Source organism: Egretta garzetta, unplaced genomic scaffold (assembly GCF_000687185.1).
Source record: "Egretta garzetta isolate BGI_Z169 unplaced genomic scaffold, ASM68718v1 scaffold828, whole genome shotgun sequence".
Taxonomy (NCBI): domain Eukaryota; kingdom Metazoa; phylum Chordata; class Aves; order Pelecaniformes; family Ardeidae; genus Egretta; species Egretta garzetta.
Genome location: NW_009260636.1, coordinates 573,467 through 588,849, shown reverse-complemented (window position 1 = coordinate 588,849; position 15,383 = coordinate 573,467). Strand labels below are relative to the sequence as shown.

Sequence of the window (15,383 nt, the reverse complement as noted above, 5' to 3'; positions counted from 1 at the left end):
GGTTTGCCCCCCTGCTGAGAGAGCCCCTCGGTGTGGAAGAAGGCGTCTCGGGCGTGCCGGACCGCTCCAGGCAGGTAGCATTGAAGTACGCGTGCATGTTTGCTTTATAGGTAGAAATGAAGAGAAATTACCGGAGAGGCAAAGAAAAGCATGGGTGGAGCGGTCGCAAGCACAGCTACCGTCCCCACCGGTACAGAAGACCCGATCACAACAACTGTACTGAAAGGCAAGTATACGCAGCTTGTGCTTAGCCTGGGTTAAGCCATTAGATGTTACGGATAATTAAATTTGCAGAATGGTGGCTATCTGGAACTGAGAGAGTTGTCATCTGAAAATCTAGCGGGCAGTACTTCTGGTATATCTGTCATCCCTAGTGGGAGTGGAATTGCATTGATTTCTGGAAATTTATCATATGTTCACGACCATGTATGGATTTTAAACTGAGATGTGGTTTCATGAGCTAGTCCTTTCAGGTGTGCCTGAGTGTTCATAAACTCTTCATCAATATGCAAAGATAGTTCAAGGAAGAAAAATACTTGTAAGTACTTAATTCCACCTGCCCATTTATTTTATGCCTCAGTGTCTACTAGTGTGAAAACTGTTATTAAAGGATCTTTCTGGAAGTTTAAAAGCATGTTAAGTAGTATGGTAACAATGCCACATCTAGCAGATCAGGAAACTGAAGCAAGGTCTCAGGAATAATCCACTGCCTTGAAAATAGATTCTTTCAGGAAAGTACATTTTAAACTTTAGAACTTACATTTGTCTGTGTTTGGGCTATTTTTATGGCTCTTTCCCATGTTCTTTCCTTAGTGCCTCTTGCAGGAAAAGTAGAGGCCAAGCCTTTGATTTAATACCCTAAGCATTTTTTAAATGTATTTCTAGAGAAAGAGATACATACGCATATATATGAGTTGCCCTGTTGTATTTGTGTAAGAAAAGTTAGGAATGCAAATGGGCTGTAATTCAGCAAATAAAGAATTAAAAGAAATTTATTAAAAAGCTTTAAATTGAAGTCCTTGATTTTTTTTTGGGGGGGGGGTGTTTCTCCCCTTGTAGATTAGTTATGTTCTTTAACTGTTTTCAAAGGTGTATAATCAAGCAGCAATAGAGCTGATATTAGAACTAGAATTTCTTTGTCATTTTGCTTTTCAATAAATTATGACTCTTGCAAAACATCTTGGCCTAATTAATGCTTTAAGATGACATATAATAAGACCTATCTTAAGAAGTAAGAATTGTATGGGTGATTCACAATACTTCCTAGTGGAACTTTGCTCATCAGTACTGAATGTGCCCGTTTAAATGACTTAAAAAAGAAGAAAGCTGCAGGTACCCTGTTGGTTATGGTGTTTATTACAATGCAAAGACTTTTCTTTCTTGGAGTTTTCATTAAACTTTTATTTATTTTGCATGTTTCTGAACCTCATCAATGAAAGTCTTGTCATGAAGCGAATGGCAATATATTTTTGACCTGACATCAATGTTGTACCTACACTGTCTCTCGCTTTATGCTGTGAAGACTTACATGTTTTCAAGGGTGGGCTTTTCTTTTAATCAGTGGATATGGTGAAAAGCCTAGAATTCATCTTACGCTGAAAATTGTTAAAAGCACTTGCAGAATCGGCAGCCACCTCTAATGATTTAGCAAGCAATTAAGGCTTTTAAGATGTTGATGTCTCTAATATTATTGAGAGGTTTTTAAGCTGAATATTTTTACTGTTTTATTTTTGTAGTTTAGTGTATGGTGATATACACAGTGTACTTATCACAGCCCTGCAAAGCTGTACTCTATTAATGTCAATAACAAGCTGCTTTCTAGGTTCTTTGTGGGAAAGATGTGTAGGACAATTGTGAGCCTGTCTTGAAGACAATACCTTTTTTTTTTTTTTTAGGGCGGAACAGGAGGAACCACAGACCCCAGTGAGTGCAGGCCCCAGCGGCAGTGGAAATCCATCTTCATCCAGTTCAACTCAGAACTCTGTAGTACCAGGTAAGAGACCATGTTTATGGGTGAAAAATCAGTGTCTATGTGCTGACTGTATGAAAAAAGCAGTAACAGCTGCATAAATAGCATGGTGTTAAAGGATGGATATAAGCAGTAAAGTTTGTAGAGAAAAGTAACATCAGGCGATAAAAAAAGATGTAGTTAAGTGAGGATCTAGAGAATGGGACCAAATATGCTTTCAGGCCCCCAAGTACTTCTCATGTCTGAAAACTTATGTGCTTAGGCAAGCTGATATAAGCTGAAAAAACAGAATTCTGGTTCTCTCTCCAGAAATGTTGCTTTGGGAAGAAAATGAACTTTGTTGCTTTTCTCATATATGCTGAAGATGCTATAAAATAAATCTTTCAATAGAAACAACAAATAAGCGAAGAAAATAAGAGAGCATATGAAAAATTGTAATTTGCACCCAGATATTCAGTCTTTCAAAAAAGACACAATGATCCACCACTTCGGGGTGCAGGGTGGAAATCATCTCTCTCTATGCCTTCAGTGTATTTTGTAGTGTGTAAGAAACACACTCTGGCTAAATCTTTGTTCATTATCAGGCAGTCAGCTGGCGAAACCAGACTTGATGCAGTAGCAATGCTATTGAGGGGGATGTCCTGTTTGCATTCTGGTTTCCTGACTCATTAAACAACCCTAGCAAAAACTAAGCCTGTGGGAACACGCTTTTCTCCACAACAGGAGAGTCCTGAAACACCACTGACTCTATAACCTCTTAACCACAGACAAAGCCAGAGTTTAAAGAGACCTTTTTTGTTTATTGCCCTTTTATGCCTAAGAGATTGTGAGCATGTTAGGAGATGTATCCTGCAAAACATTTATTGCTGTGTAATTAGATTCTGTATACTGTATGCAGTGTGCTTTTACAAATCTTACTGATTCATTCACTAGCTTTATATTTTTGTTGACCTAAATAAATCTCGGTCACTTGTTGCTAAGCTGAAACCTAAAAGATACTGACAAGGAGCTGAATTGTAAGCAGCAGCAAAAAGAGGTTATTCAAACGCAATTTCTGGTAGTAGATAAAAGTTTAAATGAAACCTATTGAAATTAAGATCTTAGCATTCGCCTCTTAGCACTCACCTCTTCTGAATAACATCCCTTGTCTTGAGACAGTGTACCATTATGAGTCTCTCAAAGTATTTTGCCTGTCTGCCTCTGTGAATTTACCCAGACAGCGAAGCATTAAAATCGAATGTTACTCTCATCCCAGTTCATCTTTGGATGGAGCCTCTGTGTATTGTCCAAATGTACTCTTGACTGTATCTAAATCTCTCCTCTGTGTTGAAGAAAAAGTGTCTTGTTTTGAGAAGTGGATCACTTTATTTTGGTTTGGGTGATACCTCATTGTCGATGGGTTTTTTTTGTTTGTTTGGGACTGCTGTACCTAGTCTTTTAACCACGAGTGTCCCCTCATCATTGATTTATAAAAAAATGTAATTTTTGTTCTGCAGCAAAACCTTTCCTCTCTGCTTTTCTGATCTGTCTGAATTCTATCTTGGTCAGTGGTGACACCCCTTCTGTACCTGCGTAATGGCAGTGCACTTGAAAACTATAAATAATTTTTTTTTTCCCTTTAAGTGGCTGTCATCTATTCCTAATCTGTGTATTATGCTCTAGACCTGCTGGGGGCAAGAGCTTTGAGCCTCATGACTGATGTTCCCATAAAGATGTGGGATGTCAAAGAGCAATAATGAAACTTAATTTAATTATCCATCTGACTTTGCCTGGGTTTTGCCACTTTTCTTTTTTTTAAGAACTGCCGGGATTTTACTATGACTCAGAAAAGAACCGCTATTTTCGCCTACTGCCTGGACATAATAACTACAACCCACTCACCAAGGAGAGCATTCAGTACAAGGCAATGGAATGCAAAAGACTGAGACTCCTAGAAGAGGAAGAAAAACAAAAGAAGGTACATTCTGAAAAAGATTGCAATTAGGCTTTATTGTACTCTGGCCCAGGACAGATTATAAGCTAAAGCCTTTCAATTCTGACTGTGGTACAGTTCCTTAAGCTGCCTGAAGAAGTAAAAATTTCTTTTTGCTGAGAACTTGTAGTCCTTGAAGCCTTTTGTTTGGCTGTTCCACGCAGGAATAAAAGCAAGTCATTACAGGCAAAAACTTGTAAAGAGAGAGGAACTGTGCTCAGAATTGCAGGTTGTCCAACAGTTACATTTGAGTCAGGACATTGGATGCCAGGTTTCAAATTCCTGCTTTTGCTTTGAATTGGCAAAATGGGGTCTTGATTTTATGTTTTCCATATCTTCTATAAATGTATTGATCATATTCCTGGACCCTGAAGAAACAATACTAATGATATTTTGTAGAAACAGCTTTTTCATGAAGAATTTTTTTGGACAGGTAAAATCAAGGCGGGTTTTATGTTTATGCCTGGAAAGCCTGTATGCTTTTCATCATGAAGTGTTACAGCAGAGTTAATGCTGATGCTGCATATTGGTAATTGGGGTAAAATACCTAACAAGGATGTTTTTTAATTACCTGAAAGCCATCTCTTATAACTTTACAAATCACAGCTCAGCTTAAATGTGGCAGAAGCAAAGAGCATTTTTCTCATTAGCTAATGAAGTTCTTCAACCAGCTATTCAGCTCTTCAGTCTTCACTGTGCAAGTGCTGCTGTTGGTTTGGGTTTGCCTTTTTCCCCCCCACCCCCTCCAGGGGTGGGGTGAGGGGTGTTTTATGTGTTTCCGTGAGCAGTTTAGGTTTCATAGATACTAAACAGCTGCTAGCCACCTTGCTATTACTGGGAACTGTGGATATACATCTCTAATCAAAACCTGGTTGTTGAGTCAGACATCTGAATTAGGCTCCCAGATGAAAACATTTTGACTCTTAAATACATACTTTGTCAGAGCATTATCAAAAATATTTCTTGCTCCATAACTCTGCAGAGTACTCTATCCTTTGGTCTCCCCAGAAAGTGTTTGCCTGAAATCCTAAAAAATGATGAATGGAAAAGTAGTTTAATGCAGCAGTAAGACTGCATAGTTAATAGCAGTCTTGTTGTGATAGGAAGTTTTGATGTATAATAAGAATTTAAGGTGTTATAGTGAAAGCAGAAGGTGACTTAACACCTCACAGTGTGGGACTGCTGATTATGTCAAGCGAAAACAATAGCCATTGTTTTGCAGGGGGGTTCTTTCTCCAGTTTTTGTATTTATAGAAGCACCCCACATATCACAGAAATATATTCTTGTCTACTTACTGTAGTAGACCAGGGAGATGGTGCTGGAATGTGTTTTATAGATGCTTTGAAAATTTTAATGTATGTAGGCTAGATGAAAAAGCTATGTAAATATCCCAAACATCTAATATGCACAGCCATATTTCAATCGTAAACAAGCAAATAACTGAGTACATGTTCACGTTATTCCCTTCCAGAAAACAACAAGGGCTGGACTGAACTCATCTGTGCTGCTACAGAAAAGGCAGCTGGGTTTGCTCAGCTCCACAAGCTATTGCAGGTACAGTGATTTGATATGTCTTCTGTTTGCAATACCAAGTTCTGCTATTAGTGCAACTGTTCCTGTCAGGTTTTTTGCATTTCTTACTGTTCCACTTAGGATGAAGAGGAACATATTCATTATAATAAAAAAAAAAAAAAGTACTAAAGTGATGAGAATTGAAATGAAGAAGAGGTTTCCCAATGCAGATAACTGGAGTTTAAAACTTCACTGTATATGCTGTTTTCCCACGTTATGCTTTATGAATACAGTGCAGCTTTTCTTTGGATGAATGCTCTTCAACTGATGTGACCGTTCCCCCTGCCCCCCACTAGAATATCTATGCTCCAATTTAGTAACAGCCCAGAAGGCAAGTTAGTGACTTACTATGTTCTTGTTTCTGCTACTGAAGATGTGCTGGGGTTCAAAATAACAGGATGAAATTCCATGAACATGGAAGACGCAGATGTTCATGGGTTTTATAAGTGAAATTGCAGCATGCTAGTTGTTCAGGCATTTTATCTTCTATGATTGAGAAGCAGTTCTGGATATCCTGTCCAGAATTCTTTTAATTGGCATTAAACCTAAGCTTACCTGAATTCTCTCTTTTCCCCCTCCCCCTCTCCCCGCCCACCTTCTTTTACAGGCTGGTCCACGAACTAAAAGTGAACTGCATGCAGAGGAGGAAGATAGAAATTCACAGTCCAGATTCGTCAGTTGCTGGAACCAACAATTTTAAAATAATTGTGGTATGTTATAAGAACCATTAAGTCTTTAGAATAGAGTCCATCTTTAGTGAAAATTCAGGATCTTGTAATCAAATCCCAGAAGTCAAATTTTGCTTTCAAAGATGTGTTATTCCTGTTGTGTCAGTTCTCAAAATCTGTGCTCAGTAATTTTAAACAGATAGGAGAAGGCTGTTCCTTTCCTAGAAACGAACATGATAAGGAGGTTGGATATGAAAGTGATTTTTTGGTTTGTTTGTTTTTTTCCCTCCAAGCTTATCAACATGTTCTCTTGGAAATAAACAGGAGTTGAGTGGGTAATTAGTGAGAGGCCCCAGGGGAAAGAAGAATTTGGGGAGTAGCAAAGTCTGTGGTCCAGAGAATCTATGTAAACATCAGTAATCATCTTGCATCTCATGATCTGAAGGCAGTTTCTACTTGTTTTGATGGTACTGCACATGCAGGAGAGGTCTCTGGAGCAAATATCTCCTATATTCTATGTAGGAAGCTCTCCCAGAGCAGGTCCTGAGCTTGTGAACAGAGCACTGCAGCACACACAGCTACCTAGCTGAAGCTAGAAGGGAGTCAGAAACTTAGTGTCATAAAAGAAAAGTTGAAATGTAGCACTGGCCTTTTTGATGTGATCCAAGACCAGGAGAATTCCACATTTGCTTTTGATAAGGTTTAAATTTTTGAGCCCTCTATCAATACCAGTCTGAGCTTACTAATCAACCAGAGTTAAGTGTCTAGAAGGGATATAATTGGAAAGAATATTTATTGTTACTGGAGGACTAAATCCTTTTCTTACTCATGTTTTTTCTGTGCACGCATGTAAAAAGGGTTTGGCTACTGTTTTTAGAGATGAATGGAAAGCAGATGGTGTTAAAGGGATCAGAATTAATGTTTTGTTTTATTTAAACCTAATGTAGCTCCCTCAAACTGTTTTTTCTGTAAGTTTCCAGTAAGCATGACCAGTAAGCTTTTATTTTACAGGCGGATGTTGCTTGTGAACGGATATTCACTGTGAATGATGTAGAGCATGGAGGATGTAAATATGGTATCATCAACCTCAGTGGTTTGGGGAAGGAGTCTCTCACTGTGGAGATGTATGACAACCTCTACTTCACAAACCGCAAAGTACTGTGTTCCGTTCCTGCTTCCTTCAGTTACTGCATTCTCAGAGGGCTGTTCCTTGGGAGGCACAGGTGGAACTGCATGAGGGTTGGGGAAGGGGTTAGGAGGAGAAAATGGAAGATTCTAGCAATGTGAAGCTTGGATGAATGCAGAATCACAGCAAACTTGTCTGAAAGTCCTCAGTGCCGGTGTGAGTTCTCAGGAATGTTACACTACAATTGGAACAGAATACCACGTAGAAGTACCAGCTTCCAAAGATAGTGCTTACTTCAGAGTTGCATGTGGCCATAGCTGATAAAACTGATGTTAAGGGCCAGAAATTACTAAGATCTGCATGCTTCTTTCTTAAAAATAATTTTGGGAAAATGTGTTTATTCTTGAACATGAAGAATATTTAAAACAAGCTTTCATAATCTCTCACGCTCAGGTTCTTTTAAGGATGATCTCTTAAATAATAGGATGTGCTTGGTGCCTCAGTCCATGTTTGGACAAACTTCCCAATGCTGCTCTGTCCTTTAAGAGGACTATGAGGCTAAAATGCCATTACTGGGCTATTTCAGTGGGCTAAGGAACCATGCCCAGCGCATGGTTTTATGTCATCTTTGCATGGAAATAACCTTTCATGAATTGAACAAGAGATCACAAAATAGTATGTCTTCTTGTGTCTGAAGGTGAATTCTGTGTGCTGGGCATCACTGACGCATCCAGATTCTCATGTTTTATATCCTTTTAAAAAACGCAAAATTTCAGTTCAGCTTTCACAAGCCTGCATCATGCTACACAGAACAACTAACTTCCAGGAAGACATCTCATGTAGTTGCCCCAGAAATTAAGTTTTCTGGAAAACAGAGAAAGTTATAAAAATTGAAAGATGTTTGAGCTTGTGAAACAGATGTACAGTTCCCTTATAGATATATATAGAATTGTTCCAGTGTAATAGTAGGTGAAAGACCATGTTTCCTGCCCTGGAGACTTCCCACTTTGTTAATAGTGTAGATGATGTAGATCCAAAATTATCTGATCTTTAGAAACTGTCTGGGGCAAAAGAACAAGAGGGTTAAGGCAACTAATTTTCTCTTTGAGGTGGACCTCTTTGAAAGTGGGTTGGTTGGTTTCTGTTGTAAACCATCCCCATATTGGTTGGGGTGAGGGGAGGATGGGAGCAATTCAGCGGCACCATGCTCTGCAACTTTCAGAGCATGTTCTGCAGACCTGTCTCGGAAGAAGAGGAAGGATGATGGTATAGCAGAGGAAGCAGTAATGCACAATACAGAATCCAGAAGAGAGGAAGAAAAGGGATTTTAACGTGGGAGATGGCAGGCAACAGATGTCCTAGTAAAGCGCCAAAAAAGGAGATTATATAGTGATCTATGTAATGGCTCATGGGAAAAGCCAAGCAATTCGGGACTGATCCAGAAGGTGGCAGGAGTTCATCAGGCTTGCTCATAGGTGCTTAGGAATTGGGGATTGTTTGGTTATTTGTGCTTTCCTCTAGTCATATCACCAGTTTACCCCACTGAACTTAAAGGCAGCTTTCAAATCCTATTTATACCTGTTATAATCTTTAGGAAGTATTTTAATGTAATCTAAAGTGAGTCTTCCTTGCCTCCCTGGTGTGTGTTCCCCTTTTTCCAACTTAACTCCATGAAAAACAGATCTATATTAATGCAGCATCATCAGCATGTAAAGATGAGAAGAATGATCAATGTAGGCCATGCATTTTGGTTTTTGGTTTGGTTTTTTTTCTATCACTAGAAAGATGCCTTAGTATTCCTCTTACCTTGTCTTTCTGGTAATGAAAATACACAAGCAAGAATGGGAGTTCTTTCTAGCTCTTTCCTATGAAAGAAATGAAAAGCCAAGACTTAATGGTAAACTGTAAGGCACAGAGGTCTCAAAAGGGAGAGTATTGTGAGCTGTGGCTACGTCAGAGCATCTTGCTTTTCCTAGCTATAAATGTTAGGCAGCCTGTTCCATTCTAGGGAGAAATCTTTTGTTTTCCTTAACTCACTTCAGCAAGCTGTGTCTCATGGGAATTGCAGAAACACCAGGCTGTGCCAGTCTCCTTCCAGCATCATTGTTCAGCAGCACTAACCCAGGTAGGGTGTTTTCATTGTTTTTGGTTTTGGTTTTTTTCCTCCAATTTTTGATAGTAGCTATGGTATGAAAAGAGCACAAAGGAAAGATTATTTCTGCACTTTTCTTCAGTAGCTGGTGAGATTGTTGTATTGTAAAACTTAGAAAGTCTGAAACAGTTTAAGAACTGAATAGATGACTTACCTTAAAAATTAATTAACAAGCGGTATTCAAAGCACTAGTTTATTTTTAGCTGCTGATGATGTAGTACTTGACGTTGGCAGGAGAACATGTCACTTGTTCTCCTTTGGGATTTTTCATGAGTAGCTTGGCCTGTAACTAATATTCAGAAGCTGCACACAAGAAGTACTCAGATTTCCTTATAGACTGTCTAGGATCATTGCAGAATCCCTTCTTATAGTAGCTACTCAAGTATGCTCAGTGGATTAATCAAAGGTGGAAAGCTGGTAAATGACTCAGCCCATAGTTCCTTGTACAAGCTCAGTCTTTTGTGTGTAAGCATGATTAATTTAGAGAATCCAATGTCTTAAGTCTGATGGCTGTAGCTGTATCTTTATGTATTTGTTTGTTCAATGTTCTTGGGGGCACAACTTTATTAATTGGACTTTCTTGATAGATGTCAGAACCATGCCTCTTCATGTCGCACAGTACAGTCCCCTAACCTGGTTTTCATTCAGACATGATCAGTTAAGTTTATACAGAGGAAATCTGCGATAGATTAGAGTTATGGACCTATTTTTAATTTTTCATGTCATGGTATTTATGTAGCCATTAAAAAAAAAAATGTATAGCATTAACATGAACTTGAAGAGTCACTGAAGATGGATGACCACGAGGCCAGCATGCCCAATTGCTCTGTAGAACATTGTAAGCCCCTCACCATAATCAGATGCCCTGAGTTCCACCAAAGTCCTCCTGTCTAGTGTTTCCTGTTGACTATTTTAGGTATTTCCTAGTTTCTTGATGTACTTCACTCTCCTAAATTGTTGGTTTGAGGGAACCTTGCTAAGTAGGTGCTAGGAGCAAAGTAGAGCTTAACCTGTCTAAACTCATGTTTTAGACATGTCACCTGTGCTGCCTGGCATACGTATGATCATGGTGGATGTGCCATGAAGGAAGTGAAAATTGAGGACTTAAATTTTATGTCAATTAGTAGACTTTGTGCAGGAGCTACATGAGTAAGGGTCAAATCTAGGGTATTGTTACTTACTCAAACAATTATTTTTTTTTAAATAGGCAGGCCAAGAATATCCAGGTTAGGCTTTGGCTAATCTGTAGCTTATAAAGCAAATGTTTTGTGGTTTTAGCCCACTTACCTTTAAAAAATGGCTTGCTTAGTGCTGCAAGGCAAGTGTTATTTTTCTCTTTCCTGCCATGGTCAGCGCTCTGACTACTGAATAAATTTCAGTCTCTCACAATCATCTCTCTGTATAGACTATAAGTCTTCAGCTTACAGTTATGAAGTCCCACTTTTGTTTCCCATCTCTTGAGTAGCACAAGGACACTAATTGGGTAATATTTTCTCTGCTTCAGATTGAAATGTTGAAAGAAGTATGGAAATCCAGAGAAGCTTTCCGAGTTACCATCCTGTCCTAACATTTTATGGACGCTTCGTGTGTTGCTCCTCTCTCCTAGGAGATCGACCTGGAATGCTGTGCAGTTTCAAGATATCCACTGCCTGGTCCTGTGCTTGGTGCCTGAATCCCCAAGCAGACAACTGCTTCAGCACAGGTGATTTGCAAGGCTAGCAACCCCTTCTGTCTCAGTGAGAGGGAAAGACTGCTGGCATTAATCTTCCAGCTGCTACTCAAATTACAGCTAAAAGAACATAATCTGTCTTCCTTAGGCCTGACACGACGAGTTCTTGTGACCAATGTAGTGACAGGGCATCGACAGACATTTGGAACCAGTAGTGATGTATTGGCGCAACAGTTTGCCACACAGGTAAAAAGAACCATACACCTGTCATATTTTCAGAGTGCTGCCTCACTGATGGGCTTTTTGTTCCGTTTGTGGTGGGATTCATCAAGCTGTACATAAGGTTGTGATTACAATTACTGTTGGATACCTGTTCCACAACAGAGCTTGTGCACAGCTGAACACCAACAAAAAAATTAACTGACTTCAAACCCTGTGGCAACAGGGGTAGTTTTTGTTAGTTGTACAGAAGTAAAAAGGAAATGAAGGAAGTAAAAAGCACAGTAATAATGCATTGTAAAATTGTTCTGGTTTTGGCAAACAATCTCATTTTGTTAACACTCGGTGTATTGTCTCCATCAAGAAGAAAACCCCTATAAAATACTAATGGACTTGTTCACAAAGATTTAGCTAGAAGGGTGAAATCAGAATATGAGAATTCCAGTTCCGGTTTTGCTGTTATCTTAGTCTTAAGTTCCTGCTTACATAGCTGAACTTTTCCAGCTAAAGTAAATGGTTGAGGTGTGAATGGAACTAATGGAAAATGTTGCAGTGTGCAATAAAAATTCTGGTTCTTAATGCCCGTGTTAACAAAATAATTTGACAACTGCACCAGAGAACTCAAAAGCTTGGCATAGCTGCTGTCTGTATAACTTGTAGCATCCTTTCAGATGTTATGTAGTATGCTGCTTTCTCTTGGATTCTTCCAGACCCCGATGCTGTACAATGGCTGCCGTTCAGGTGAGATTTTCAGCATCGATGTGCGTCAACGCAGCCGAAAGGGCCAGAGCTGGAAAGCAATTCGTCTCTTCCATGACTCAGCAGTCACATCTATTCGCCTTCTTGAGGCTGAACATTACATTATGGCAGCAGATATGGCTGGAAAGGTATGGGTTTGTTGTGTTTAGGGTATTCTGTTCCTTTCAGTATCTGGGCATTGACAGGTGCTTATCCCACTCCCGGGGGCGGATGCCTGTTCTGTAGGGGGGTGGTATGGAACTGGGTAGTAGTCCCATATATGGGTCCTCTTCCAGGGCCACTTATCAAGCTCTCTGCTTTGGTAGTATATCCTCTTTCAAACAATTCCTTCAACTTGCAGATAAAATTGTGGGACCTGAGAACAGCAAAGTGTGTGAAACAGTACAAAGGTCATCACAATGAATATGCAATTCTCCCTCTGCACGTAAATGAGGAGGAAGGACTTCTTACAGCAGGTTGGTTGACTTTTTTTCTTTTCCCTCTACTTGTAGAGTGCATGGCAGTGATTTTCTTATGCCTAAGGAGTGTTTCTTAGGTACAGCTGTTGGAAGCTGTAAAGCTGTTAATTCTTTAAAATTCAGAAGAAATTTAGCCTTAGACATACTGCAACATACTATGAAAATTAAGAAATAATGTTATGGAGGCGCACCTACTATAATCACTCCCGTGTAGCGCCTAATGGCTTTATCTGCTGTGTCCTGTAAAAGTCTCATTGTCCTTTCCACAGTGTGTCTCGAGTACAGCAGAAAACGCTTGATTTTGAAATTCAGGGAGTAAATGGGAGACTTAGTGATAACTTTATATAGAGACTAAAGACTGTGTATAGGTTTATTTGGTGCTTGAGTGGGTAGTGTGGTGATGGACTGAAGCACTGGAGTGTAAGTGTAGCTCCTTGTAAACTGTCTATACCACTCAGGTTCATTTTGAATATACTTGGCTATGGTCTGAGATTTTTTTTTTATTATTTCTTTTAATTAGGGTGAGGGGAAGAAAGGTAACAATAAGTGAGGCAAAGTATAGCCAAGTTTCACAGTGTCACTGCAAGCATGGTGACCTCTCCTTGGGTTTGTCAGTAAGTGACAGAATAATGAAAAGAATTCCTGGTAATTTGATAGCAAGTTTTTCTCCCCTTTTTTTGGCTTAGGAGCTTGGTAATGAGGAAAGCACTCTACTAATTTAGCATACCTTCTATTGCCTAATAGGAAATGCACATTTTTCCCACTCTTGCAATATTCAGTGAGAATTACTGTTCCGTAAAGTATTGATAAGCACTTTGCCTCTAGTGTGTGTAGAAATGGTGAGGGTTTTTTCCCCTGTAGACCTTCAGCTTCTGTGATGATAATCTTGCAGAGCTGTGTGATGTTGAATTCTGGTGTCCTTTCCTTTCCAGTTGGTCAGGATTGCTACACCAGAATTTGGAGTCTCCAAGATGCCCATCTGCTTAGAACCATCCCTTCTCCTCACCCATCCTCCAAAGATGCCATTCCCAGTGTGGTGTTTTCTTCAAGACTAGGGGGTAGCCGAGGAGTTCCTGGCTTACTCATGGCTGTCAAACAGGATCTCTACCACTTCTCCTATAACTGACACAATATTCTCCTCAGACCTGGTCTACAAAGCTGCCAGCCTATACATGAGTTAAATTTTTGCACCAGTCACCATGCCGTTGAGTCACTATGTGCTGCTGTTGCATCTGCTTTACCCCTGAAATTCTGAACCTCCTTCAGCAGGTTCAGCAAATCTTGCCGTATACATCTCAGACATCTTGTAAATAAAAGGTGAATGCTGATTAACTTCTTGGGCAATATTCAGCCTCTTTGAAATCTAGCTATAAGCTTTGAAAAGCTGGTAATGTGCAGTGAGGGCCTGACTCATGCTAGCTGAATTTGCTGTCAAAAGGCTGCTCTACATTAATCCTACTTGGGTCATATAACTGTTAGCTGTGGTTACATCCACATTAGCAAGTTGCAACAGAGTGGATTAGGGGAGTGAAATAGCTGGTGTTGAGAAGCTGACACTATAGGTGTTCCAGGGCTTCGTTTGGAGTAGCGTTGGTCTGGGACCCTGCATCAGCTGTCTCCACTGCATCTGTGTTCCTTGCACTGCTTCTAACCAGCTGTTTCCCCACTCACACCATCGATCCTTTTTGCTGGGCCATGCTAAACTTTGTCCTTTTCAGATGATGGTAGCACGCCACTGCCCTGCCACCATCCCCTTTAAAAGGCAGCATGTGTAGAAGAAAGCCCCTCTCTTTGCTCAGTAGCCAGGCTGAATGTCCCTGTTCATTTATCACACTGTCTCCTAACCAAGTCCACACCCCTTGCCTGGGGTTCGGTCAGCAGTCTGGCATGGCAGGCTTGCTTATGCACCTGTAGCAGGAGACAAGCCCAGCCTGGACAGACCACATCCTCTTTGGGACAAGAGATGACCTGTGCAGAGTCAAGACTTTTGCATACAGAGGTACAAGTGCGGTACCTCAGCTGTGAAGCTGTAGCACCAGCTCATGGTAATCGGATGACACTGCAGGAGCCCATACCTGCATTTGAGAACAATTATCCCATGGAGCCTCATTACCTCCAGCTCCTGGCTAGTAACCAGTCTGGGTAGGGCAAGACCACCCTGCAGCTAGCATATGTCGGAAGCATTGACAAGATCAGGAGCCTACAGGGGGCGAAGGCCCTCATAAACTAGGTGGGGCTACTGATGGGCTTCACAGGAAAGACATGCTGCACTCAAGTTTTCCACAATTCTTGGAAAAGGAATGCAGGAACTGCCTTTGCATCCTGGGATCCACTTAGAGCATTCAGACATACAGCTGTATCACCAGAGCTGCTGCTTCCCATGGGGTCCTGCCAGGTCAGCGGGTGAGTGTACAAACAGGTCATAATTGCATCCTTGCTCACATACATTAGGATGGAGGCTGTGCCCAGCTGGCTCAGTGAGATGGCGGTGTCGGAGAGCGCAGCTGGGCATCTGCATTCCAAGTGCCTTCTGAAATGGGGTACAGCCTGCACCATTGCACCAAGGCAAGTGTTGCTGATGACTACAGCTGTGGCCTATAGCTGGGACTACCCAGCATGGCACTGGCACCTGGGACACATCTGTGCCTTCATTGCAGAGGGGTGCAACAGTGCTGAGCATCCTGGGTAGGAAGGGGCTTGCAAGTCCCCATCAAAGCTTTTCTACTTCACTAAGTTGCATCCCAGGAATAAAAAGAAACAGGGCTAATACCAGTCTCTTGACTGCTTACCCCATTCGTTCCGCCCTATCTTTTCAGCA

At 40.6% G+C, this 15,383-nt stretch overlaps 1 protein-coding gene across 2 annotated transcripts; it reads left to right on the top strand.

Annotated features, from left to right (window-relative positions):
- The first annotated feature begins 6 nt into the window (after nucleotides 1–6).
- On the top strand, nucleotides 7–15,377 carry DCAF4 (DDB1 and CUL4 associated factor 4). 2 transcript variants are annotated; one of them, XM_035900955.1, is made up of 13 exons: nucleotides 7–226; nucleotides 1,896–1,993; nucleotides 3,769–3,926; nucleotides 5,414–5,496; nucleotides 6,122–6,224; nucleotides 7,194–7,337; nucleotides 8,006–8,055; nucleotides 9,354–9,433; nucleotides 11,067–11,162; nucleotides 11,278–11,375; nucleotides 12,059–12,235; nucleotides 12,448–12,562; nucleotides 13,498–15,377. In XM_035900955.1, exons 1-13 carry the CDS (start codon nucleotides 117–119, stop codon nucleotides 13,689–13,691), a joined length of 1,506 nt encoding a protein of 501 aa, XP_035756848.1. In that variant the 5' UTR covers nucleotides 7–116; the 3' UTR covers nucleotides 13,692–15,377. The 2 variants fall into 2 exon arrangements, with proteins under 2 accessions (XP_035756848.1, XP_035756849.1); XM_035900956.1 differs by lacking the exons at nucleotides 7–226; nucleotides 1,896–1,993; nucleotides 3,769–3,926; nucleotides 5,414–5,496 and adding an exon at nucleotides 5,599–5,845.
- Nucleotides 15,378–15,383: the final 6 nt, after the last annotated feature.

Coding starts and splice junctions, on each gene's coding strand:
- DCAF4 (XM_035900955.1), top strand. CDS start 117: ATGAAGAGAAATTACCGGAGAGGCAAAGAAAAGCATGGGTGGAGCGGT. Junction 7,338..8,005: donor TCTACTTCACAAACCGCAAA/GTACTGTGTTCC, acceptor TTGTGTCTGAAG/GTGAATTCTGTGTGCTGGGC. Junction 8,056..9,353: donor CATCCAGATTCTCATGTTTT/ATATCCTTTTAA, acceptor TCACTTCAGCAA/GCTGTGTCTCATGGGAATTG.